Below are 25,743 nucleotides of genomic sequence, written 5' to 3'. Positions count from 1 at the left end.
ATTAAACTATTAAAACTCTTGGGGCACCTGGCTGGCTCAGCTGGTAGAGCACGAAATTCTTGATCTCAAGATCACGAGTTTGAGCCAAATATGGGGTGTAGAGTTCACTTAAAAAAAAAAAAAATAACTGTTAACTGTTCAATCACCTGACTTTGAAGGTGCTTACAGATACCTTTAACATGTTAAAAATTCACAAAACTGGGGTGCCTGGGTGGCTCAGTGGGTTAAAGCCTCTGCCTTCGGCTCAGGTCATGAGCTCAGGGTCCTGGGATCGAGCCCCGCATCCGGCTCTCTGCTTAGCGGGGAGCCTGCTTCCTCCTCTCTCTCTCTGCCTGCCTCTCTGCCTACTTGTGATCTCTGTATGTCAAATAAATTAATAAAATCTTTAAAAAAAAAAATTCACAAAACTATAAACAGAAACTACATGCTAAAAATTCAAAAAACATACTATGAACAAGAGAGTTAATTTTACTCTGCTTACTCAAAATATAAATTTCTTTGAAAGTCAAGAAGAGAAGCCAATGTTAAAAAAAAAAAAAAAAGCCTCTTCCCCAAAAACTTATTCCTAAAGTTATTGGTTAAAGTGAACAAGATGGCCATTTTGCCAAAGGGTATGACAGATTCAGTGGCCCACAATGGGGTGTTTGAGTCCAAGACAGTGAGGCTATCCCTGCTCGCTGCAGGATGTTGGAGCCTGAGTAGAGTAAGGAAGGCACTCATGTTGAGATGACCAAGAACAGAGAACCAAATATATTGAGGATAATCAGAATCAACTTCTCACTGTTGTTATAAATATAGAAAGGGAGAAAAGAAAAATGAACTCCATGGGATTAGACATGAAAGTTTAAGTGTGAACTCATGGTTCTCAATATATAGAAATAAATATAGCTATATATATAAGCATTATACACAAATAGCAATTGTTCACTAGCACAGTAATCTTGACTTCTTTAAGATTTTATTTACTTGAGAGAGAGAGAGCGAGTGCACAAGTAGAAAGAGCGACAGGGAGAGGGAGAGAGAGAAGCAGGCTCTCCACTGAGGAGGGAGCACTATGCAGGGCTCAATCCCAGGACTCTGGGATCATGACCTGAGCCAAAGGCAGCTGCTTAACCAACTGAGCCACCCAGGCACCCCCAAATCTTGGCTTCTAAATACAATTCTCAATTTAAGAGATGCATGGCACCTTAAAAACATGGCTTACTCTCTTCAATTAGGGCAGGAAAAGCAGAAGTCTGGTATAACTTGTGCCAGAAAATAAAAGAAATTACTCAAATAATGATGGGACATGTCAAAAGACATAGAAGTCATCTAAAATAGTTTTCCCGTAGCTAAGTCAAGAAAAAATTGTTTAGGATCACAATAATGCAAGTAATAGAATCTAATCTACTAAATAAAGTAGGAAATTATGCATCAATAAAGATACAAATAAACTGGAAGTTTGATGAGAAAGAGGGTAGTACTCTGAAGCTACCTTCCCACAAAATAATTACAAACCTACAAAGAATAGCTTTACTGTGGAGAAGACTGACAGATACCACTTATTCAGTGATCATACCAACAGAAAAAAGATGTACCAAAATTACTAACTCACGACAGAATGCAGTAAGAACACAGCATCACTTCAGTAACATCCCTGCCAAAGATGCATAACCTGAATCTAATCATGAAGAAGTACCAGACAAAACTCAAAATGAGGATTTTGTACAAAACTTGCCTATAATATTCAAAAGTGCCAAGGTTGTAGAAGTTAAGAAAAAAATGAAGACTTGTTCCAGATTGAAGCAGACCAGACAACTGTCATCTAATCTAAAGACAACACGTGATTCTGCCTGGACCACTTTGCCATACAGAACATTACTGATACAATGAGTTAAACCTGAATGCAATAAAGATCTGAGGATCAGATGGTCATAACATACCAATGCTAATTTCCTGATTTCAATGGTCGTATTGTAGTGATGTAACAGCATGTCCTCTGAAGGAAATATATACTAAGGTACTCAGAGATGATGTGTGTCATATCATAAACTTAGAAACAAGTCAGGAAGAAAATAGTCCTTTTACTTTACATATAACTTGGCTATATATTTGGGATTATTAAAAATATTTTTCAGGGGCACCTGACTGGCTCAGTTTGTAGTGTGGAACTCTTGATTTCAGGGTTGCGGGTTCAAGTCTCATATTGGGTGTAATGATTACTTAAAAATAAAATCTTTAAGAGAGATTTTAAAATTCAAAAGGACATAAAAATAATGAAATAAAATTTTAAGACAATCCTTCCTTATATGTCTGGATCACTGAAGAGCAAAATTATGTTCCTGATTTATAAACATTAATTATTTGCTTTTTTGTCTCATACAAAGGACTCACCCAATGATCCCATTCACTTCACTGTTTCTGTTTTATATTAATCCATTCCAATTGTTAAGTTTCTATTTTTCAATTTCTTGACAAATTCATCTCCCAAGGAATAATGTACTACTTCAGAAATTTTCATTAACTCTTAAAATGAACTTACTCAGAATATATTTGTGGGCTTTTTCCTTCCTTAAAATTTTTCTCAGTAATGTAACTCCTGGTGTGAACTGGCATACTTACACAAAGGGGTGCACAATTCCTATTTAGAAAAGTTTATTGAACATTATTCCTGCATTACACTTATTAAAAGAAAAATTTAATTGTCCCTGAAGGCACCGGTCATTTCACATGATCTATACCCTAATGTTTTTTGTATTAAAAATACAGGTTAAATATGAAATTAGTAAAATGCAGCATATAAAACTTCATGCTGAGCAAAAAAACAAGTCCAAAAAAAGTTACTCTATATCAGTAGAATAGTTTCCACAGTATTTAAGATGTTTCCTATGTAAATGATATTTGAATGCAATTTTAGAACCATAGTTAAATATATTTTGCAATTTGTTAACTGCAGGTATCCACATTTTCCTTCCCCCACATAATCTGTTCCTTTATGTTGGCAACTTTGCTGGGATCCACAGAATGCAGCAAAAGAAAAGTAGTAGTTATTTTTCAAGATTTGAGAAATCTGGTCCACCTTTCGTGTAGTTTCCTGAGATTTCTGCTCCACTGAAGTCAAAACCAGGATTCTAAAAGACATGAAAAAAACTATGATAAAATAAATCTTTTAAGGAAAAATGTAAGTAACTCAAAAGGGAAATGGTACAGATAGAAACTAGCAATTGACAAAAGAAAAAATCTACATGGCCAATAAATATGTCAAAAGATGTAATCACCAAAATAGAACTTAAAACTAGGATGTATATTTCAACTTTCAGATCTACAAATACTTAAAAGATCAGTACGTATATTACAAGTTGACAAGTGTATAGGCAAACATATACTTTAGTATGAGTGCAAAAACAGATTTTAATAACTAGCATCATTTGTAAGTTTATTACATGCCAAGCAGCGTTCTAAGAGCTATGCATTTATCAACATATTCAATCCTCATAACAATCCTAGGAAATACTATCTCATACTTTAGTCTTTTTGGAGGTTATTTCATTTATTCAACAAACATTTATTAAGAGTTCCTACTGTTTAAAAGACACCATTAGAGGCATGTGGAATTCAAGAGTGAACATAACAAAGATCCCTGCACTGGTGGACTCACATTCTTACAGGAGGAAACAAATAATAAACCAGAAGTTATCTAATGCAGAGATTGGCAAAGTTTTCTGTAAAGAGCCAAGTAATTAGATATCTTAGGCTTTGAAAGCCATATACTCTGCTATAACTCCTTAAGTCTGGTATTACTATAAGATAGACAATATGCAAATGAATGAGCACAGGTGTATTCCAGTACAACTTTACTTCAGAAACAACCAGCAGGGGGCACCTGGGTGGCTCAGTGGGTTAAGCCTCTGCCTTCAGCTCAGGTCATGATCCCAGGGTCCTGGGATCAAGCCCCATGTCAGGCTCTCTGCTCAGCAGGGAGCCTGCTTCCTCCTCTCTCTCTCTCTCTCTCTCTGCCTACCTCTGTGCCTACTTGTGATTTCTCTCTCTCTCTCTCAAATAAATAAAAAAATCAAAAAAGAAAAAGAAACAACCAGCAGGTTAGATTTCACCTGTAGGCCAGTTTGCAAGCCCCTGATCCAAAGTGTTAAAAGTTGGTGTAAGTGTTACAGAAGATGAAAAAAGAAAAGAAAACCAGAATAGAGTAAGGAAAATGAGAAGATTAAGTATTTAAATAGAATGACGAAAGATAAAGTACATTTTTTTTTAAGATTTTATTTATTTATTTAAGAGAGAGAGAGAGAGAGAGAGATCACAAGCAGGCAGAGAGGCAGGCAGAGAGGGAGAAGCAGGCTCCCTGCTGAGCAGAGAGCCAGATTCAGGGCTCAACCCCAAGGATCCTGGGACCATGACCTGAGCCAAACGAAGAGGCTTTAACCCACTGAGCCACCCTGGTGCCCCAAAAGTATACTTTATTGAGCAGTGACTTCAAAACAGTGAAGAAGTTAGCCAAGTTTTGGAATAACACTGTAGACAAAAGGACAGAAAAGGAATGGCCTAAAATGTTCAAATATAACAAAAAGACCAGTATGGCTAGATCAGAATAACGTAAGGGGAGCCTAGTAGAAGAAGAAAGAGAGATCATGGAGGACCAGATTGGATAGAATGAAAGAGTTCTGAGAAGAGAAGCAATGTGTTCTGACCTGCATGCTAAAAGGAGTATTACACTATTTTGAGAACACTGTAGCTTGGCAAGGGTAAAAGAGAACAATTAGAAGGCTGTAAGAGTAATCTAGGCAAGTCATTACAGATGGTCTAGATCAGAATGGTAGTAGAGTTGGTGGTGAGAAGTAGACAAATTCTGAATATATTTGGAAGGTACTACCAGTAAGGCTTCCTAACAAATTGGCCACATTGTGTGAGAGAGAGACAGGAGTGGAGGATGACTCCCCATTTTTGTTTTTTGGTCTGATCAAGTAGTTTCCATCAACCAAGATGAGAAGACTAGAGGTAGAAATGGGTAGCAGGAAGTTAGAGAGTTCATGTTGAATATGTCGAGTCTGATATGTCCGTCAGACTGTGAAGTGGAGATGTTGAATTGGAAATGTGACTCCAATATTTGGGAAAAAAGTCTAGACTAGAGATACGTATTTGAAAATCACCATCAGATAGAAAGAAATTATCCATCAAAACTTTAACAGTGGGCGCCTGGGTGGCTCAGTGGGTTAAGCCGCTGCCTTCGGCTCAGGTCATGATCTCAGGGTCCTGGGATCGAGTACCACATCGGGCTCTCTGCTCAGCGGGGAGCCTGCTTCCTCCTCTCTCTCTCTGCCTGCCTCTCTGCCTACTTTTAATCTGTCAAATAAATAAATAAAATCTTTAAAAAAAAAAAAAAGAAAAACTTTAACAGTGCTTTGATCCAGTAAATCTTCTCCTACATAAATTAATAGAACATGGGATAGTTCTACAGAGATCAAAGCACAAATTTTGTTTCAAACAGATACAAACTGAAAAATCCAAATCTTATCAAAAAGGAATAGCTAAATTAGCTAGATAAATAATGTTGATACATTCAAGCTAGAAAACACTCTAAAGCAGTTAAGAGGAACAAGTTTTATCTATATGTACTGGTAGAAAAAGAGACCCAAGATGTATTATTAAGTGGAAAAAAAACAAAATGAACAATACACATAGTGTAATCCTGCATTTATGTTAAAGACAGAGTAGCAAAACAATAAATCAATGAGATAAAAATAAGACAGAAGCACAAAGGGGGCGCCTGGGTGGCTCAATGGGTTAAGGCCTCTGCCCTCAGCTCAGCTGTCTTCAGCTCAGGTCATGATCCCTCTGCTCAGAAGCAGCTTGCTTCCCTTCCTTTCTCTCTGCCTGCCTCTCTGCCTACTTGTGATCTCTGTCTGTCAAATAAATACATAAAATCTTTAAAAAAAAAAAAAAAAAGACAGAAGCACATAATGGAGAGATGTTGATGAAAGGAACTTTTACTTTATTACACTATGTAAGTCTATAAACTGAATTTTTTTTTTTTTAAAGATTTTTATTTATTTATTTGACAGGGAGAAAGAGAGATCACAAGTAGGCAGAGAGGTAGGCAGAGAGGAGGGGAAGCAGGCTCCCCAAGGACAGAGAGCCTGATGCGGAGCTCGATCCCAGGACCTTAAGATCATGACCCGAGCTGAAGGCAGAGGCTTAACCCACTGAGCCACCCAGGTGCCCCTAAATTTTTTTTGTAAAGACTTTTTTATTTATTTGACAGAGATCACAAGTAGGCAGAGAGGCAGGCAGAGAGAGAGAGAGAGAGAGGGAAGCAGGCTCCCCACTGAGAAGAGAGCCTGATGCGGGGATTGATTCCAAGACCCCGAGAGATCATGACCTGAGCTAAAGGCAGAGGCTTAACCCACCCACTGAGCCACCCAGGCACCCCTATAATGACTGAATTTTTTGAGTTCACTTACCCTACTGGTGTACATTAAATAAATTTAAACTTTGAAATCAAAACAGTACGAATAAATTCCTCTACAGAAAATTTGAAAAAATAAAATCCACACAAAGAAAGACCAGTCGTTTTTATAACAATTTCACTTAAATTCCTCTAAAGAGCTTTTGTAATTTTTGTAACTACATTTGAGTTTTAATTTCAATAATAATTATTCTAGGATTTTAAGATGTTTAACAATACATATTCATACATTCTTCTGACTTACTTCCTTCTGGAATCTCTCTAATGTAAGTTTTCTCTGCATTTGGTCTTGCACCCAAGGATCAGCTGCATATTCAGATTCCAGAAGAGAAGTCCAACAATTTGCTGCATCTCTCTTTGTCTTTGTAAGAACAATACGGACCATTTTCCTGTCCTCTAAACAAATAAAAATCACAAATAAATTAGAGTTCATCATCGGATTTCGTATTTTCAAACATCATTAGGTAATCTTGACATACAATTATTTTCAATACATTTCCATTACTATTCTCTTCCAAAGCTGCAAAGACAAAGGACCTAATACAACCGAGGGAAACCTACTAAGTTCTAAGACAAAATTAATTTTTAAAAAAAGATTCCAAGAATTATAGATTACCCTTACCCAAAGTCCATGTTCCCTCATCAGCTATTGTTGAATCAAAGAGCTTGCCCTGAAAAATAAATACATAAGGTACTAAAAACATTGATATTCCATTAATTTTTATAAGGTTTTCATGATTTAAGACTTTCCTAATTTTCTATCTAATCCACATGTAACTATCTAGTTTGGTTAGTAAGAAGATAAAACTTTATACCATTCCAACATATTGCTGGGTGCACAACCCTATCTTTCCTCCTAGAAAATGGAATGGAACCAAGTTTACCTTGCTTGAAATATTTACTATGACAAAAAACACAGAGCCCTCTAAAGATAGATCAGGGCTTCTTAATTTTTAGGAGATGAATAAATATTACTGATCAGAGAGCCAAATGTGAATTAATATCTGAAATGATTTAACTTTACCTATTGAAAAGAACTCCTAGAAGAGCTTTCCCGCTGAAATAAATAAATGGTATCTCTTAAACTTTAAAAAACTGGTTCAAGGGGCGGCTGGGTGGCTCAGTGGTTAAGCCTCTGCCTTCGGCTGGGGTCATGGTCTCAGGGTCCTGGGATCGAGCCCCGCATCAGGCTCTCTGCTCAGCGGGGAGCCTGCTTCCCTTCCTCTCTCTCTCTGCCTGCCTCTCTGCCTACTTGTGATCTCTGTCTGTCAAATAAATAAAATCTTTAAAAAAAAACCAAACTGGTTCAAACTCTTTGTTGGGCAATCCAGCACCAAAAAAATTTTAAAGTGCATACTGTAGTTCTGATACAGATTAGCTGTGACTGATTTTTCAGAAACTTGTTTTAAGAAAGAAATCAGTAAAACGTTAAGTTTAAAAAGAGAATACACCTACTCAAATCCATTTTGATTTGCTGCTACTTGCCAAATTTAAGTTTTAGGAAATTAAATTAAAAGGTCATATAAAAAAAAAAACACACACACATTTTTTCAATATGTCAGTACTAGTGTGAAAAAATCCTACTGGTTTAAATGTATACCTAAAATCCTGAAATTACTGCTAAATTCCCAAAGTTACTGGAATTACTAAAAGAAATTTGAACTGTAATCTTAAACCACTGTTCAGGAAACTATGATTCACACAACTATCCAGAAAAGTCAGTAAGATCCAAACTGACACAAATCAAATGTCTTTCACATGAATCTTCCTTTCCTCTGAGGCACTTAAAGCATTTCCATATAAATAATATGTAGTGTATACTCCTTACATGACAGAAACAAGTCCAAGCTCTTAATTTCCCTGGATACCATGTCATGCTCAAAACAATCCTATCATCCTATTACCATACTTTGGGGGCGCCTGGGTGGCTCAGTGGGTTAAGCCTCTGCCTTGGGCTCAAGTCATAATCTCCGGGTCCTGGGATCGAGTCCTGCATCCCGCTCTCTGCTCAGCAGGGAGCCTGCTTCCGCCTCTCTCTCTCTGCCTGCCTCTCTGCCTACTGTGATCTCTCTCTGTCAAATAAATAAATAAAATCTTTTTTAAAAAAAAATTACCATACTTTGTGGGTGAAGGCATAGACACACTGAAAAATCTCTTGCCCGAGGTTACAAAATTATAAAAATGACACAGCCAGGTATCCTACATTGAGGAATCTCCCTTCACCACTTCACTACACTGTCATCAAACACCTTGAGCATCTAACGTGGGAAAGAAATCTAACTTCAACGTTATTGAATTTAACAGGTCCAACGGACATGATGAAAATAAAAGTGGTATTTTCTTCAAACACCTCTGAAACTACCTCCTTACCCACTCCACGAACATACAAAATTGTTCTCAGTTTGCTGAAAAAAATAAATCACCTGACAACATCTCTGAATCCTCATCCCGATATCCTTATTCTTTTCTTCTTTACTGTCCTGTAACTGCCTGAACATTTATTAGGTTAATTTATTATGCCTCCTTGCAAGAACATGACCTGGGCGCAGGAAACTTGTCTTGTTCACCGCTGACCTCTCAACACTCATCAGTGCCTGGAATATACGTCCTATAAATAGTTGTTCCTTTAAAGATCTAAGTGACGACCCGCAGAGGCACAAAAGCAGCAGCTTCATTTGGTTTAGAAATAAAGCCGGAAAACCGGAAAACTCAAATCTCTACGTTAACTCGGGACTAATTAAGAGTGGGGGCTCCGAGGAGACCAAAACCAGGCCAATGATACCGCTCTTTCGGCCAAAGGAGCTAGTCGGCCCTCCAACAGTCTTTTCACGGAAAAAAATGCACTTCAGGACCCTGGGACTTAGAGGCCGGGAAGAAACTGAGCACAAGCCCCGACCTGCCACTACCTTGAGGATCTCGCGACCACCCACGGCCAGCGCCACATGCCGGCTCTGCAGGCCGCACTGGATATCCTGGGCGCGAGTGCCAGGCGGCACCTGAACTTCAATGAACACCTCCTCCAAGGTCTGGTACCACTGGCCCCACGGCGTCCCGCACGGAACCACCCCACTGCGCTCCTCAAACGGTGCCGACATACTCCAGTAGCCTCCCGGCAGCAGCCGCACGGAGCGAGATGAGCGCAAGCGCGAAGTATCCACGCTCAGGCCACGCCCAGGACTCGCAGCTCAGGTCACTGCACATGCGCAGGGATGCAGGCTGATGTCTCAGCATGTTCCTTTTTCCTTTTCAGTGGCCATTTAGGACGCTGGCAGTTTAAAAGAATTAAAAATCCGGGGAAGTTTACATCCAAAGAACGGTGGGAGAAGGTCGGAACCTGTGAAACTAGAACTCCCTGCACTGCCACCAATATGACGCCAAAAGCGTACCCTCGAACTTCTCAGCTATAAAATGCGCTTGCGCAAATGTTGCTAGTACGTATATTACAATTGAGTAACGCCAGGACTGATTGGACACGGGTGGGGGAGGAGGCAATACTAGTCTCCTATTGGCTGGTTACCTAAACTCACAGAAGCCCTAATTGGGCGCGGCGAAGACAGGTGCGCATGCTCTTAGGTGTTCCCGTCCTGGATTGGTGTGCCCAGGATTTTGGTTTTCAAATCTGCTGACGTTAGAGATGGGCGGGGAATAAGCCGGGAGGTTTGAATTCGGAGTGAGTGGGCTGGAATAAGCGGCACAAAGTTGCGGAGGGGCGATAGTGACTTTCTGTTTGTGGAGCTGATCGTCAGCATGTCTTTTCCTAAGGCGCCCTTGAAACGATTCAATGACCCTTCCGGTGCGTACGGGGAAAGGAGCTGGGGGGTCGGGATAGGTTGTCACGACGCACATGCCCTTTTTGGTTCCTTCATCCGAGGCTAATAGGTAATTTTAGGGCCGCGATGGGTCTCATTCAATTGATTAGTTTTTCTAAAAACCATACTAAGCACTTACTACGTGCCTAATACTATTCAGAGTGATAAGGATACAGCCGTGAAGGAGGCAAAACCCCTGCCTCGTGGAGTTTACATTCAACTGGAGAATACAGCCAATGAACAGTTAGTGCGGTGGAGAAAGTAAAGCGGAGGAAAGGGAGTCGGGATCAGGAAACTGTTGGCAGCTGTGTGATGGTCAAGTGCGGAAACCTCGCGGATAAGACATTTGACCAGCGGCTTTTCGCATGAACTTGTGGATTTCTTTTGGATATTCCATTCGGGAATAAAAGAAGGATGATTGGTACAAAGCAGTTTATGGGCGAGAATATGGTGGCAGCACTTACTGAAAACATTAGTAATGAAGTAATAACACGATAGTGCCCCAGTCACCATACTAAGTATTTACATTGGTTATTAGTTCTTTTTTTTTTTTAACTTCCCAGCATCCCTGAGAGGTTATCCTATTATTCATTATTTACTGATAAAAAAGCCGAGACATAGATTTGCGCAGTGTTGCAGAACCAAACCAGCAGAACTGAGACAGGAAATCAAGAAATCAAGCCTCCATGAATCCATCGTGTGCTTTTTTTAACCACTGTGGTTCATAGTCAGCACACTCACCTGGAAGACTGAGATGGTTACTGAGGCACTCATCATTGAATGCATGCAAATTGTATGCTATGGTGTTCCCTATTCTGACTGGTTCCCTATTCTATCTAGTCCAACAGCCCAGTGAGGAAGGTATTGATACTGTCCTCATTTTGCATGTGAGGAAACAGAGAGGTTTTGTCACTGTTCTGAGCAGCCAGCCAGTAAGTGGTTTGGTTGAACATCAAAGCCCATGATTTAGCCATTATAATACACCCTTTTTAGCGGTCACTTGTTGCATCTTTATCTTGTTAGCCAAAATGGAAATGTAAATAAGAATCACTCTGCTCACATAGGAAGGCCAAGAAAGCAAACGGATCAGCACAAGCTTGTTTTCTTTCTTATTACAAGCTTATTTTCTTAATTGAAAGACCAAAGCATATATTGTTCTCTAGATATTGAGAGAACCTTCTCTAAGTTCTCTCAGCAGTGTGTCTTTTAAGGAGAGTTTATTTTCTTTATAATAGATAAAAGTGGCTTTACCAATGCACAATATTCCAGGTTCACTGTTTCAGAAGTAATTATCATTTATTTGATGCTTTATGCATATGTGAGGCACTGTAGTGAGTTCTCCAATTACTCCAGTAATCCCAACAACTATGAGGTGGATGCTCTTTTTTATTCCTGTTTCATAAGTGGAGAATCATAACCTCAAATAAAAATAACTTTCCAGGGGCTCCTGGGTGTCTCAGTCGGTTAAGCATCTGTCTTCGGCTCAGGTCAAGATCTCAGGTCCTGGGATCGAACCCCACATTGGGTCCCTGCTCAGCAGAAAGCCTGCTTCTCTCTATCCCTCTGCTGCTCCCCCTGCTTTTATTCCCTCTCTCTGTCTCTGTCAATAAGTAAATAAAATCTTTTTAAAAAATAAATAAGTAACTCCAGAGGTCTTGAAACTAGGTTCGAAAAGGAGAGAGTATAATGTTCTTATTCAGGATCTTCTCCCTCTGTCTAAAAAGTACTTGGCCCATAGTAATGTCTATTAATTGGCATATAAAGCTGAATTTGAATCCTGACTGGGATAATCACAAAACTCTATTTCCATTCCCATATCCCAATGACTTTCTATGTTTTCTTTACCACATTCCTCAACTTAACCGTAAGCTAAATACTGGGGTAGGCATGATCAAAAGAGTTCCTAACTTCAGGCAGTTTTGTCTAACATGGAAGATGGATAAGTACATTATCTAAGGTGTGAGGTGGATAAGTATATTAAAAGCTAGACATACAGGGCTGGATTTCAACCTAGTTCTTCAATCTAAATCCTAAGTCTAACAACCAAATTTGATTCTTTAGTCTTTAAGGAAGTTTTTGTTAAGTGTGGTTTTAATTGTTTTCAACTCTCTTGATGCTGCTTAGTCAGTGTCCACCATCCCATTGTTTGCTGGCCCATATCCCCTTTTGAGAGTGTAAACCTAATGAACCAGAATATGAGATTTCTTTCCTTTTTTTTTTTTTTTAAGATTTTATTTATTTATTTGACAGACAGAGATCACAAGCAGGCAGAGAGAGAGGAAGGGAAGCAGGCTCCCTGCTGAGCAGAGAGCCAGATATGGGGCTTTAACCCACTGAGCCACCCAAGTGCCCCAAAATATAAGATTTCAACATCATTTTATTTTCTGGCTGCTTTGACGAGTCTAGACTGGTGCTTCTCCTGCTTTCCCACAGAAGCATTCCTAAAAACAGAAAGCTGGGTCCCTGGCTGTCTCAGTAGGTAGAACATGTGACTCTTGATCTCAGAATTGTAAATTCAAGCCCCATGTTGGGCCTAGAGCTTAACTTTAAAAATAACAAGAATAATAATAATAATAAAAGCAGAGAGCACAGAATAACCGTAGGCTCTGCATACCCTCATCCCCTCTTCCCCCAAAAAGCATTGCTAACAGTAATGGTGGAAATCTCTCATTTGTTTTAAAACATAATATGTTCCCCACTGCCTCCTTCAACCCTTATCACAAATGAGTAACATAGGTGCTCTAAGATGTGCCACCATCCTTAAGCTGATTTTAGGGAAACCCCTGCCAGCCTCCTATTCATCCCAGGTTGTAAACAGTTTGTAAAGTGTGAGAGATTTGAGCTAACCAAGATTAATGTTTTTTGGTAAGTCTGTCTTTACCTTAGATACTCCATTGAATTCGGTATTTCATTTTGAGACTCTCCTCTGATTAGAAACCCACTATCTCAATTCCTTTTTTTTTTTTTTTTTTTACTTTTTATTTATTTGTCATAGAGAGAGAAGCGAGAGCAAGCACAGGCAGACAGAGTGGCAGGCAGAGGCAGAGGGAGAAGCAGGCTCCCTGCCAAGCAAGGAGCCCGATGTGGGACTCGATCCCAGGACGCTGGGATCATGACCTGAGCCGAAGGCAGCTGCTTAACCAACTGAGCCACCCAGGCGTCCCAGAAACCCACTATCTCAATTCCTTATTGACCACATTTAGATCAAAAAGCTCCCAGAATTGAAATTTTTGTGTCATTATTTTTGTTACCTTAATTCCAGGTATAGGAATGGAAACTTCCTTGATGTTGTTATGGCCTCTTAGAATTAATGAAAGGGATGATTTTAATACTTTTTAATTGTGTCCTAGAGTGAGAAATAAATTATGTATCTCTATCCAGGATAGATTTTTTAATATTTATACAGCTATCATTGAAACAAGAAGTCCTACAAAACAGTGCTTCACTTTGCTACATTTGAGTCATGCTGATATTTTCTATTGTGTTTCACTTTTTTCTAAAGATTTTATTTATTTATTTATTTGACAGAGAGAGAGAGATCACAAGTAGGCAGAGAGGCAGGCATAGAGAGAGAGGGGAGAAAGCAGGCTCCGCACTGAGCAGAGAGCCAGATATGGGGTTCGATCCCAGGACCATGAGACCATAACCTGAGCTGAAAGCAAAGGCTTAATCCACTGAGCCTCTGTGTTTCACTTTTTTTAATGCTAGTCAAGGTATACCAATAAGTTCTTATCTATCATTCCATTTATTTTTATTTTTTTAAAGATTTTATTTATTTATTTGACAGAGATTACAAGTAGACAGGCAGGCAGAGAGAGAGGAGGAAGAAGCCTCCCTGCTGAGCAGAGATCCCCCCCACCCCACCCCGCACCGCCACATGAGGCTTGATCTCAGGACCCCGAGATCATGACCCTAGCCGAAGGCAGAGGCTTTAACCTACTGAGCCACCCAGACGCCCCTATCATTCCATTTAGAAAACACTTAAGGGACAGCTGGAGTTACCTTCAAATGTTCGAACTCCTTTTAGTTCATGTTCATTTGCATGAAACTCTATGCTGAAGAAAATAGTTTTTCAGTGAATAGTATGAATCTATTCTCAATCAGTTAAAGCTTTATGCTAATGATATTTTTACCTTTTTTGTTTAAGTAGGCTCTATGCCCAATGTGGGGCTTAAACTTATACCCTGAGATCAAGAGTCACATACTCTACTGACTGAGCCACCCAGGCTCCCCTTCTGCTAACAATAATAAAAATGATACTTTATAATAAAAATATCATTTTTATTATTGTTAAGTCCTGAGAGTAAGATCTCAAGTTGACTATGCATAAACACTCCAAAATGCCTTCAGTTTGAGACTCCAGTTAAGTGAGGTTATACTGTATAAATTTCTGTCTAGTACAGGGATGCCTGGGTGGCTCCGTCAGTTAAATGGCTGCCTTCTGCTCAGGTGATGATCTCAGGGTCCTGGGGTCAAGTCCTAGGTCAGGCTCCCTGCTCAGCCTGGAGCATGCTTCCTACCCACCCACACTCCCGCTGCTCTCCCTGCTTGTGCGTGCTCGCTCTCTCTCTCTGTGTCAAATAAATAAATAAATAAAATCTTTTTAAAAAGAGAGAGAAAGAAATATTGTCTAGTGGTTTGTACTTTGTATAACATGACTTTATAAATTTCTTGTTGTATCAATATTAGCCAGAGATGAATTATCACTATAAATTTTTATTCCACACTAAACCTTGAAGGCTAGACTTTTAGTTGCTTCATTTCTAGACTCTGATGGTAGTTGCCTCATTAATGCTCTTGGAGTTAGAATTGATTCCAAATATTTTTTTCTTAGATTTAATCCTTAATAACAAAGCCATGTTGCTTGTTCTTAATGATGTTTATCTCAAGACTGTCTTTGCTGTTTTGTTGAATTGCCCGTGTTTCTTTGACTCATTGAAATAAAGAGCATTTGGGAAGATAATGATGTTTTTCATAGAGAGACCTATTTGTAATATCACATGGGTGCTATTTTTACATTTGAAAAAGTAAACAATTTATTAATGGCATTTTAAATTTGTATTACTTTACTATGACATGGTTTTTAACTGTTTCACATCCAATAACTTTTAAATTCATCACCATGTAAGATCATAAGGAACATTAGATGAGACATTAATGTTCTATATGTTTCCTTTAGGTTGTGCACCATCTCCAGGTGCTTATGATGTTAAGACTTCAGAAGTATTGAAAGGACCAGTATCCTTTCAGAAATCACAAAGATTTAAAAAACAAAAAGGTAATGGATTCCAAAGTAAAATAATGGGTATATGATCTCTTAAGTTTTAAAGTTATGACCAATAGTATTTAAATTAGAAGATTCTATACTATTTGTAAAAAGGTGGAGTTACAGTTATATTTAAATTTTCTTATTTGATGCATTTACAAATGAGTCAACTATAGAATAATGCTTTAATCATTTCACTATTGTATAACCAGATAAATTAAGCAAGATACTCACATATATATAGTTTTCCTTTTGGTAATCACCTTAACTTTCTGTCAGGGAATATTAGGAAAATCAGAAAAATGTTGGATGTGAAAATTGTGTTGTACAATTAATTATGTGGACGTGTGTACAATTAAGAAAAGAACTTTATATTACTTCACTAATAATTACAATAAAAAATTTAGAAATGGATTTTGTTTGTGTTTCAAACATGTAAGCACCAACCAGAATCTGTACAATTTATTCTATTATAGAATCTCAACAAAATCTTAATGTTGACAGAGATACTTCCCTGCCTGCTTCAGCAAGAAAAGTTAAAACTTTGGGATTAAAGGTGAGGAACTCTGATATTCTAGCTGGTTTATCACCTAAATTATGAAAATATTTCTGAAAGGTTTTTTTATTTGACTAGAATGAATTAAGTGTATAAAGTAAGGTTATTAGAAAACCTATAAGTTAATAAAAAATATTATCATTAGGACTATACCAAGATTTCATTTCTGGCTGCATCATTACTAAATATATTATTGTTTAAACATGCACATAGCTCAGAATTACAATATGGTACCACCTTCTCAGTCATTTCTCTATCTAGGTAATTTGTCTTACACCTTGTAAGCCTTTAAAAAGTTTGCAGTTCTTTGATCTGGTTTTGAGTTGTTTTAGTTTTATTTGTGTGGAAAGGTAAGTATTGATAAAGAAAAAGGAAAAAAAATTCTAATGCCTTAAAGAGTTGTGCTGCTCAAAAACTCTCAGTTTTTGAGTGGTGGGAGATTAAATTCTTAACTTCATGTTATGGCTTGTGCAATAGCCTACATGTTGTACTGTTTCCATTAGTTCATAAAGCAAGTTGTAGTTTCTTAAGAAGTTACAAAAAAATTTGTTAATATGGAAAAGATTAAAACTTAGGAAACCAAGGCTGTAGGTTAAGCTTAGTCTTGTTCATTTGTTCAGCAATTACCTAAGTCTCTCATTTTATAATAAAGGGCTTCATTATCCAATATGGAAGTGATTAGCCACATGTGGCTATTGAGAACTTGAAGAGCTAAATTTTTAATATTATTTAATTTTAATTAATATATATTTAAAAACCAGCACTTGATTCTCTTGTTGGAAAACACGAATTTTTTTTTGGAACATATTGGGGATATGAATCTACTTCTTCATCTGCACAGTTTATGGAATCTAAATATAGATAGCTATTTCTTTCTCAATCTCTCTCTCTCTTTTTTTTTTGCAAGTAGTCCCTACACCCAGCATTACAGTTCGGAACCCAGTGTGTGGCTTGAACTCACAACCCTGAGATCAAGACTTGAGCTGAGATTGAGTCAGATGCTTAAACAACTGAGCCACTCAGGTGGCCCATAGATAGCTATTTCTGATAAAAATCTAGCATTTGAATTGAGATGTGCCATAAATGTAAAATACACAGCAAGGTTTGAAGACCTAATACAAAACACATAAAATGTTTCACTAATAATTTTATACTAATGACAATAATTGAAATAATACTTCTTACATTTGGGGTAAAATAAAATATATTACTAAAATTTTTACTTTCTAAATATGACTACTAGAGGGGTGCCTGGCTGGCTTAGTCAGAAGAGTGGGCAGCTCTTGATTTTGAGGTCATGAGTTTGAGCTCCACATGGGGCATAGAGATTGCTTAAATAAATAAATAACTTTAAAACATATATGTAACTACTAGAAAATTTGAAAATACATATGTGGGGGTGCCTGGGTGGTTCAGTTGGTTTAGCACCTGTCTTCAGCTCAGGTCATGATCTCAGTGTCCTGGGATTGAGCCCCAAGTTGGGCTCCCCGCTCAGCGGGGATCTGATTCTCCCTCCCCCCCTCCCCATTTCTTCTCTAGAAGAAAATATGTATGTGGTCTGTGATATATTATAGGGCAGCACTGATATAGACAGTCCTTTCTTACACAGTGATTTAAATATATATGCAATGAGATAATCTTCAGCCATAGAAAGGAATAAAATCCTGCTGTTTGCAATAACATGGATGGACCTAGAGAGATTAATGCTAAGCGAAATAAGTCAGAGAAGGACAAATACCATATGATTTCACTCATACGTAGAATTTAAGGAACAAAACAGATGAGTAAAGGGGGTCAAAAAGAGAGAGACAAATCAAGAAGCAGTCTCTTAACTTTAGAGAACAAATTGATGTTACCAGAGAGGAGGAGGGTAGAAAGATGGGTGCCATAGGTGGTGGGGATTAAGGAGTGTTCTTGTCTTGATGAGCACCTGGTGTTGTATGAAGTGTTGAATCACTATATTGTACACCTGAAACTAATATTACACTGTATATTAACTGTACTGGAATTAAAGTTAAAAAAAAATTTTTTTTAAAGAAGTTGATTTAAATTTCCTAATTTGAATTTCTTAAAGAAACAGTTCTAAAATTTCGAATTAACTACAGAACTCTTAGAAAACTAAATTGCATACACGTTTGCATAAAACCCCTAAATAATTGGCCATCCTTGATAGGAAATGCCATCCTGTGGAAAATTAATAAATATGAGACTGATGCAGGCCCCCTCAACTTAGAAGCACATAAAACAAGTCGTGTGCAGTATGTTTATCCATTTTCTTCCATTTTAGGTGGAAAAGATGGATATTCTGTTTAGGGCTGTTGTGTCAGAAACGCTGTTGGATATAAAAATACATAGAGCAAAATTGTGTGTCTTATTTAGAATAAAGGTAATAAGTAGATTAGAATCAGCTGACAAGGGATACCTGTGTGGCTCACTTTATTAAACGTCTGCCTTCAGCTCAGGTCTCGATCCTGGAATCTAGCCCCACATCTGACTCTCTGCTCCGTGGGGAGTCTGCTTCTCCCTCTGACCTTACCTCCTTTGTGTTCTCTCTCTCTCAAATAAATAAATAAAATCTTTAAAGTTTTTTTGTTTTTTGTTTTTTGTTTTTTTAATTTGACAGACAGAGATCACAAGTAGGCAGAGAGAGAGGAAGAAGCAGGCTCCCCGAGGAGCAGAGAGCCCAATGCTGAGCTCAATCTCAGGACCCTGGGATCATGACCCGAGCTGAAGGCAGAGGCTTTAACCCACTGAGCCACCCAGGCACCCCAAATAAATAAAATCTTTAAAAAAAATCCGCTTACACCATTTTAATTTTTATGTCTTCGCATGTGTAGCTTTTTTTCCCTCCTTGGGTATCAAGGTTTAACTTTATTTCTCTTTGTAAGATTCTTTTCTTTCTGGAATAACATAATTAAATATTCAAAATGTATTAATATTTAACATTAGAAAGAAGACATTCAGTAGCTTTATTCATGAAGATCCACCTGTTCTTTTCCCTGGACTTATTAGGAAAAGCCTAATAATCTAGTAGGGTGAAAACTTAAACCTGAAATATTTTAAGATTTAAAGAACATTTTCCTTCTTCTACCAGATAAGTCTCCTACAAAATGTTTACTAGGCTAAGTAAAATGTTTTAAATAGAAATTAGCTGTTTGATGAGGAGCTCCCCTCCACTTGCTAGGTAGGTTGCTGCCTGATTCATGAATCACTTAATGAAGCCAATTAGATCTTTTTATTTTTTTAAGATTTTATTTATTTATTTGACAGAGATCACAAGTAGGCAGAGAGAGAGAGAGGAGGAGGAAGCAGGCTCCCTGCAGAGCAGAGAGCCCGATGCGGGGCTCAATCCCAGGACCCTGGGATCATGACCTGAGCCGAAGGCAGAGGCTTAACCCACTGAGCCACCCAGGCGCCCCAAAGCCAATTAGATCTTTAAGAAAAAAAAAGGGGGGTGCCTGGCTGACTCAGTAGAGTATGTGACTCTTGATCTTGGGTTGTGAGTTCAAGCTGCACATTGGTAGGTAGAGTTTAGTTAAAAAAAGAGAGAGAGAGAGAGAGAGAGAGAAAAGAAAGAGAAGAAAAAGAAAAGAAAGAAGAATTAAACTTTAATGTTTTTTTATAGCTGAAAATCAAATTTGTGATACTTGTGGCATTTAAATTTATCTCTGTTCTTTGACTTTTAAATAGAGGGAATCTCAAAAGAATGATAAAGATTTGAAGATATTAGAAAAAGAGGTAAGCATTGCTTCAACTTAACTGAAAAATAAATGTACTATAAAATGAAAAGAGTTGGAACACCTGGTGGCTCGATAGGTTAAGCATTGTTTTCATTATCAATAGCATATAGTTATGTTGGCACTGTATTGGTGATTCATTCATTTATCACCTTGTTTCTGTCCAGATTCGTGTTCTTGTGCAAGAACGTGGTGCTCAGGACAAGCGAATCCAGGATCTGGAAGCTGACTTGGAAAAAATGGAGGCCAAGCTAAATGCTGCAGTCAGGGAGAAAACATCTCTCTCTGCAAGTAATGCTTCACTAGAAAAACAGCTTATTGAGTTAACCAGGACTAATGAACTGCTAAAATCAAAGGTATTTGAACCTGACAATAATATTTACTATGGAATAAATTATAAACATTTTTTTTCTTATATAGTTGTTTGGGAATTTTAGGCTCTAGTTTAGTATTTTTCCTTCAGCAAATGTATCTTAAATGTTAAACTGCTTCCAAGAAGAATTATTATGGTCTTTTTTGTTATGGTACCTGACATATAAGAGGTGATAAACAAGTTACTTTTGTTTTAATGTCTGACATTTTCTCATCCTTCTTCAAAGTCACCCCCAGTAAATAAGGCCATTAATAAAACTTAGAAAATTTACACCTAGAAGCCACTGTAAAGATCTTTCTCTGAAATAAATAATAGCAGAACAGCAGGCTTCCATCGCAAATCCTTTTGGAAATGAAGTGGGAAATGAATAAATTTGTGGACTAACTATATTTAACAGATAAATTTGTCTATTAGTATTGCCATACTAATAGATCTTAAAGGACATCATATGGTCATCTGCTTTTGTCTGAAATATAAGGAGGCTGTAAATCACTGTTCAGTTTAATAACACTCATTTATTCAGGGCCTGTAATGTGCTAAGCTCTTTGATCACAAAGAGAGCGAGGGTGCATAAGAATCAAGCTTGTGGAAGGGAGCAGATTCCTGGACCCCACTGAGGGAGATTCTGATTTGGTAGGCCTGGGGTGGACCCTGTAATCTACATATTTCCAAAGAGATCAGGCAATTCAGATGCATTTTATTAAACAAGCACACTTGACAGAATCCTCCCCAAGAAGCTTGTTATAGAGGCTTGCAGTGGACTCTGCTGCATGCAGAGATAGGTGACCACCCAAACACTCCCAAAAATAAACCAGAAAGGGGTGCCTGTCTGGCTCAATCTGTAAAGCATGCAACTCCCAATCTCGGGGTTGTGAGTTCGAGCCCCACATTGGGTGGAGATTACTTAAAAATAAAACCTTCCCCAAAAATTAAATAAATGAACCAGAAAGTCACATTAATCAAAGAGAGGGACAAGAACAGTAATAGTGTAAAATCAGTAATCTGGGTGTGGTCAAAGCCTGTTTTTTCTACCAGAGTATAATGTAGGTAAATAATAATCCCAATAAGAGAATAATCAATATTTCTCTGATTTTTATATAGGACCTTGTAGAAAATATTTCTGAATTTTTTATGTTTCTTGTACTTAGTTTTCTGAAGATAATAACCAGAAGACTATGAGACTTCTAAGCCTTGAGTTAATGAAACTTAGAAACAAAAGAGAAACGAAGATAAGGGTGAGTGATATCTTGGTGAGTTTGCTGTGTCTGGATCTGGGGATCTGAATGATCTCTCATTTCCTAAAACAGATATTTCTGTTGTGTAGAGTATGATGGCTAAACAGGAAGGCATGGAGGTGAAGCTACAGGTCACTCAGAAGAATCTTGAGGAGTCTCAGGGGAAAATATCACAACTTGAGGGGAAACTGTGAGTGACTAAAAAAGAAAGAAATTGTTAAGTGTAACTAACTCTTGATTTTCCTCTCTCACCTTGCTCTTGTTTACCAAGACTAAACCTTCCTTCACTTAATTTATTGCTCCCTGCTTGCCCTGTTTCTCTTCTTCAACTGAGCCCTGATGATTCCCAAGCATTTTATGCTGAAAAGATGTATGAATGTCTTAATTTTGTCTATCTTCTGTATAAATGATGAGGAAAGGCCTCATAATCTTTAGTAGCACCATGAATATACCTCCTGAATATACCTCCATTTGTTAACTATTTCTCTGTTGATCATTATTTGGATTTCCAGTTTCTATTGTGAATAAGACTACTATGTATGTCTTTTGTGGACATAGGTTTTTATTTCTCTTGAATAAACATCTAGGATTAGAATTCCTGATCATAGGGTAGTGTAATATACATATAATGTGTTAAAAAACTCAAAAGTGGTGGGCGCCTGGGTGGCTCAGTGGGTTAAGCCGCTGCCTTCAGCTCAGGTCATGATCTCAGGATCCTGGGATCGAGTCCCACATCGGGCTCTCTGCTCAGCAGGGAGCCTGCTTCCTCCTCTCTCTCTCTGCCTGCCTCTTTGCCTACTTGTGATCTCTCTCTGTCAAATAAATAAATAAAATCTTTAAAAAAAAACAAAAAAAAAACTCAAAAGTGGTTGTCACATTTTACAGTCGTACTTAGCAGCATATGATATAATTCCAGTTCCACTTCCTCTCCAAGGTTTGATATTGTCAGTCTATTTGATTTTAGCCTTTCTAGTAGGTAGGAAGTAGTGTCTCATTTGTAATTTTGTTACTATAAGTGTCAAGCTTCTCCTTCTGTGCTCACTGACCATTCATAAAAATCTTTTTATAAGGTGTCTAAATCATATGCTCATTTTCTAAATTGAATTGTTAGGAGGAGGTAACGCATGAGTAATTGGATAAAAAGTCAACCTAAAACAAAGACTTAATAGCAATAAAATGCTGTTTTCTATGTGTTGTGGGTTGAGAAGCCAGGAAAGCTATAGGGAAGATCATTTCTAACACTTAGGTTGTTATAGGTGATAATTCTCATCATCTTAGCCCTTTTATCAAAATTTATTTGGAAAGCTTAAAAAAAAACTTCAGTTTCCTATTGGGGCGCCTGGGTGGCTCAGTGGGTTAAGCCGCTGCCTTCAGCTCAGGTCATGATCTCAGGATCCTGGGATCGAGTCCCGCATCGGGCTCTCTGCTCGGCAGGGAGCCTGCTTCCCTTCCTCTCTCTCTGCCTGCCTCTCTGCTTCCTTGTGATCTCTCTCTGTCAAATGAATAAATAAAATCTTTAAAAAAAAAAAAAAAAAACTTCAGTTTCCTATTTATATATTTTAAATTGTCAACCTGAGAGGTCACATAAAATAATGGTTTAGAATTTGGATGCTACAGTAGAGCATGTGACTCTTGATCTCAGGTTGTAAATTTGAGCCCCACATTTGGTGTAGAGATTATTTAAAAATAAAATTTTAAAAAAATAAAATGCATTAGGGGCTCCTGGGTGGCTTAGTTGTTGGGCGTCTGCCTTCGGCTCAGGTCATGATCCCAGTGTCCTGGAATCAAGCTCCTGCTCTGCAGGAGGCCTGCTTCTCCCTCTCCATTCTTGCTGTTTGTGTTCCCTTTCTCACTGTGTCTCTCTCTGTCAAATAAATAAAATCTTTAAAAAAAAAAAACAAAAACCCACTAAAAAAAAGAATTTGGACTCCAGAAACAGCATATCCGATATGACAGTATTTGGTACAGATTAAGCATTATGTGTGATTATTTGTATTTATTAACATATGCCATTTTTTTCAGTGTTTCAATAGAGAAGGAAAAGATTGACGAAAAATCCGAAACAGAAAAACTCTTAGAATACATCGAAGAAATTAGGTAATATGAATAGTAGTTTTTAAATAGACCTTAGTTTGTTGAATAGTGAAGAGGACATCATTTCATACTTTCTCAGTTTTCTCATTTTCCCTGTGCTTAAATCATGTACTGTTCAAAATAATTTGTTTTAATGCAGTTGTGCATCAGATCAAGTGGAAAAATACAAGCTGGATATTGCCCAGTTAGAGGAAGATTTGAAAGAGAAGAATCATGAAGTTATAAGCCTTAAGCAGTCTCTTGAGGAAAATGTTGTTTTACTTTCTAAACAAGTAGAAGACCTGAATGCTAAGTGTCAGCTCCTCGAGAAAGAAAAAGGTATTTAAAGAAATAATATGTACAATATTAAGGAAAGTACTACTATATGAACACATTTTTTAATAATTATGAAAACAACATAAAAATCCTGTTCTCTATGTGAGAATTTTTATCTTTTATAATGTTTGTTCTCTGTTTATTTCAATATATTGCTTGTCTTCATTGAAGTACATGCAGTGGTGCAGTTTTTGACTTCCCCATTAGGTGGCCATTTAAAATGAGAAGATACAGAACCAATTTTCAAGGTTTTATTATAGAATTTATTTATTTATTATAGAATTACTATATTTTATGTAGTAAATGATACAAACTTCTGAGTTATGTTTTGGCTTTATTTCTTTGCAAATACTTGATCTGTGTAACATGCTAATATCAGAAAATATGGAAATCTGGTTTCTCAAAGTTAGTATCTAATTTCAGCATTTTTCACTTTTATAGAAGACCTTTTCGAGAGGGATAGAGTACGGAATGAAACTCTAAATTCTGAAATGCAAAACTTAAAGGAGAAACTTACTCTTGAAAAACAGGAACATGAAAAACTACAACAAAAAGAATTACAGATTGATTCACTTCTGCAACAAGAGAAGGTAGTTTACTACAGTATAAGAAAAGAAAACAACTTGTGCTTATTAAGTCATACATTTCCCTGTGTATCAGAAGACCTTTCAATTGTATATGTGCTTTACTTTGACAGTTCTGTTTTTAGAATCTTATCCTGAGTAAATTGTCCTGTCTATGCTGCAGATTTACCTGCAGAGATGTTTATGGCAGGGTTATTGATAATGTGAAAAAATTATAAGCAACTTATGAACCAAAATAAGAAAATTGTTTAAAAATTTTTTCTTGGGGCTCCTGGGTGGCTCAGTTATTAGGCATCTGCCTTAGCTCAGGCGGTGATCATAGGGTCCTGGGATGGAGTCCTGCATCGGGCTCCCTGCTCAGTGGGGAGCCTGCTTCTCCATTTCTCACTCCCCCTACTTTGTGTTCCCCTTCTTGCTGTCTCTCTCTCTATGTCAAATAAATAAATAAAATCTTTAAAAAAACTTTTTTTTCTTGTGGGGCACCTGGTTGACTTAGTCGGTCAAGCATGTGACTCTTCATCTCAGGATTGTGAGTTCCAGCCCCACCTTGGGTTAAGAAATTACTTAAAAGTAAAATCTTGGGGTGTCTGGGTGGCTCTATCTTTAAGACTCTGCCTTCAGCTCAGGTTATGATCCTAGAGCCCTGGGATCAAGCCCTGAATCAGGCTTCTTGCTCAGTGAGAAGCCTGCTTCTCTCTCTCTCACTCCCCCTGCTTGTGTTCCCTCTTTTGCTGTGTCTCTCTCTGTCAAATAAATAAATAAAACCTTTTTTTATTTAATTATTTTTATTAACATGTAATGTATTATTTGCCTCAGGGGTACAGGTCTGTAAATCATCAGGCTTACACATTTCACAGCACTCACCATTTCACATACCCTCCCCAATGTCCATAACCCAACCACCCTCTCCCTGTCCCCTCACCCCCCAGCAACCCTCAGTTTGTTTTGTGAGATTAAAAGTCTTTTATGGTTAGTCTCCCTCCTGATCCCATCTTGTTTCATTTTTTCCCTCCAAACACCCCTACCCTGCCTCTCAAATTCCTCATATCAGAGGATCATATGATAACTGTCTTTCTCTGATTGACTTTAAATATATAAAATCTCTTTAAAAAATAATAATAATAAAGTCTTAAAACTAAAATCTTAAAAAAATATGTATTTTCCTGGCACATGTGTTAGATTATTACTTGGGCATTTACAGTTATGTTTTAAAATGGTATCTAGGGGCGCCTGGGTGGCTCAGTGGGTTAAGCCACTGCCTTTGGCTCAGGTCATGATCTCAGGGTCCTGGGATGGAGGCCCACATCGGGCTCTTTG

At 37.8% G+C, this 25,743-nt stretch overlaps 2 protein-coding genes across 3 annotated transcripts in view; one reads left to right on the top strand and one right to left on the bottom strand.

Annotated features, from left to right (window-relative positions):
• Positions 1 to 2,617: 2,617 nt before the first annotated feature.
• On the bottom strand, positions 2,618 to 9,864 carry NUDCD2 (NudC domain containing 2). Its single transcript, XM_044230067.1, has 4 exons — positions 9,364 to 9,864; positions 7,080 to 7,128; positions 6,702 to 6,853; positions 2,618 to 3,110 (listed from the first exon to the last, which is right to left on the bottom strand). Exons 1-4 carry the CDS (start codon positions 9,550 to 9,552, stop codon positions 3,027 to 3,029), a joined length of 474 nt encoding a protein of 157 aa, XP_044086002.1. The 5' UTR covers positions 9,553 to 9,864; the 3' UTR covers positions 2,618 to 3,026.
• A 249-nt stretch (positions 9,865 to 10,113) lies between these two features.
• Positions 10,114 to 25,743, top strand: part of HMMR (hyaluronan mediated motility receptor) — a 39,020-nt gene continuing 23,390 nt past the window's right edge. For both annotated transcript variants that reach the window (XM_044230056.1, XM_044230049.1), the window contains exons 1-10: positions 10,114 to 10,250; positions 15,446 to 15,544; positions 16,009 to 16,088; positions 19,779 to 19,826; positions 19,993 to 20,181; positions 21,347 to 21,433; positions 21,523 to 21,623; positions 23,456 to 23,530; positions 23,667 to 23,845; positions 24,284 to 24,432. In XM_044230056.1, coding sequence (XP_044085991.1) covers positions 10,205 to 10,250; positions 15,446 to 15,544; positions 16,009 to 16,088; positions 19,779 to 19,826; positions 19,993 to 20,181; positions 21,347 to 21,433; positions 21,523 to 21,623; positions 23,456 to 23,530; positions 23,667 to 23,845; positions 24,284 to 24,432 — 1,053 coding nt within the window. In that variant the 5' untranslated portion in view covers positions 10,114 to 10,204. The remainder of the gene's footprint in view (positions 10,251 to 15,445; positions 15,545 to 16,008; positions 16,089 to 19,778; positions 19,827 to 19,992; positions 20,182 to 21,346; positions 21,434 to 21,522; positions 21,624 to 23,455; positions 23,531 to 23,666; positions 23,846 to 24,283; positions 24,433 to 25,743) is intronic.

Source organism: Neovison vison, chromosome 1 (assembly GCF_020171115.1).
Source record: "Neovison vison isolate M4711 chromosome 1, ASM_NN_V1, whole genome shotgun sequence".
Lineage (NCBI taxonomy): Eukaryota > Metazoa > Chordata > Mammalia > Carnivora > Mustelidae > Neogale > Neogale vison.
Note: the sequence above shows the minus strand (reverse complement) of the source record. Positions and strands in the feature narration are given on the sequence as shown.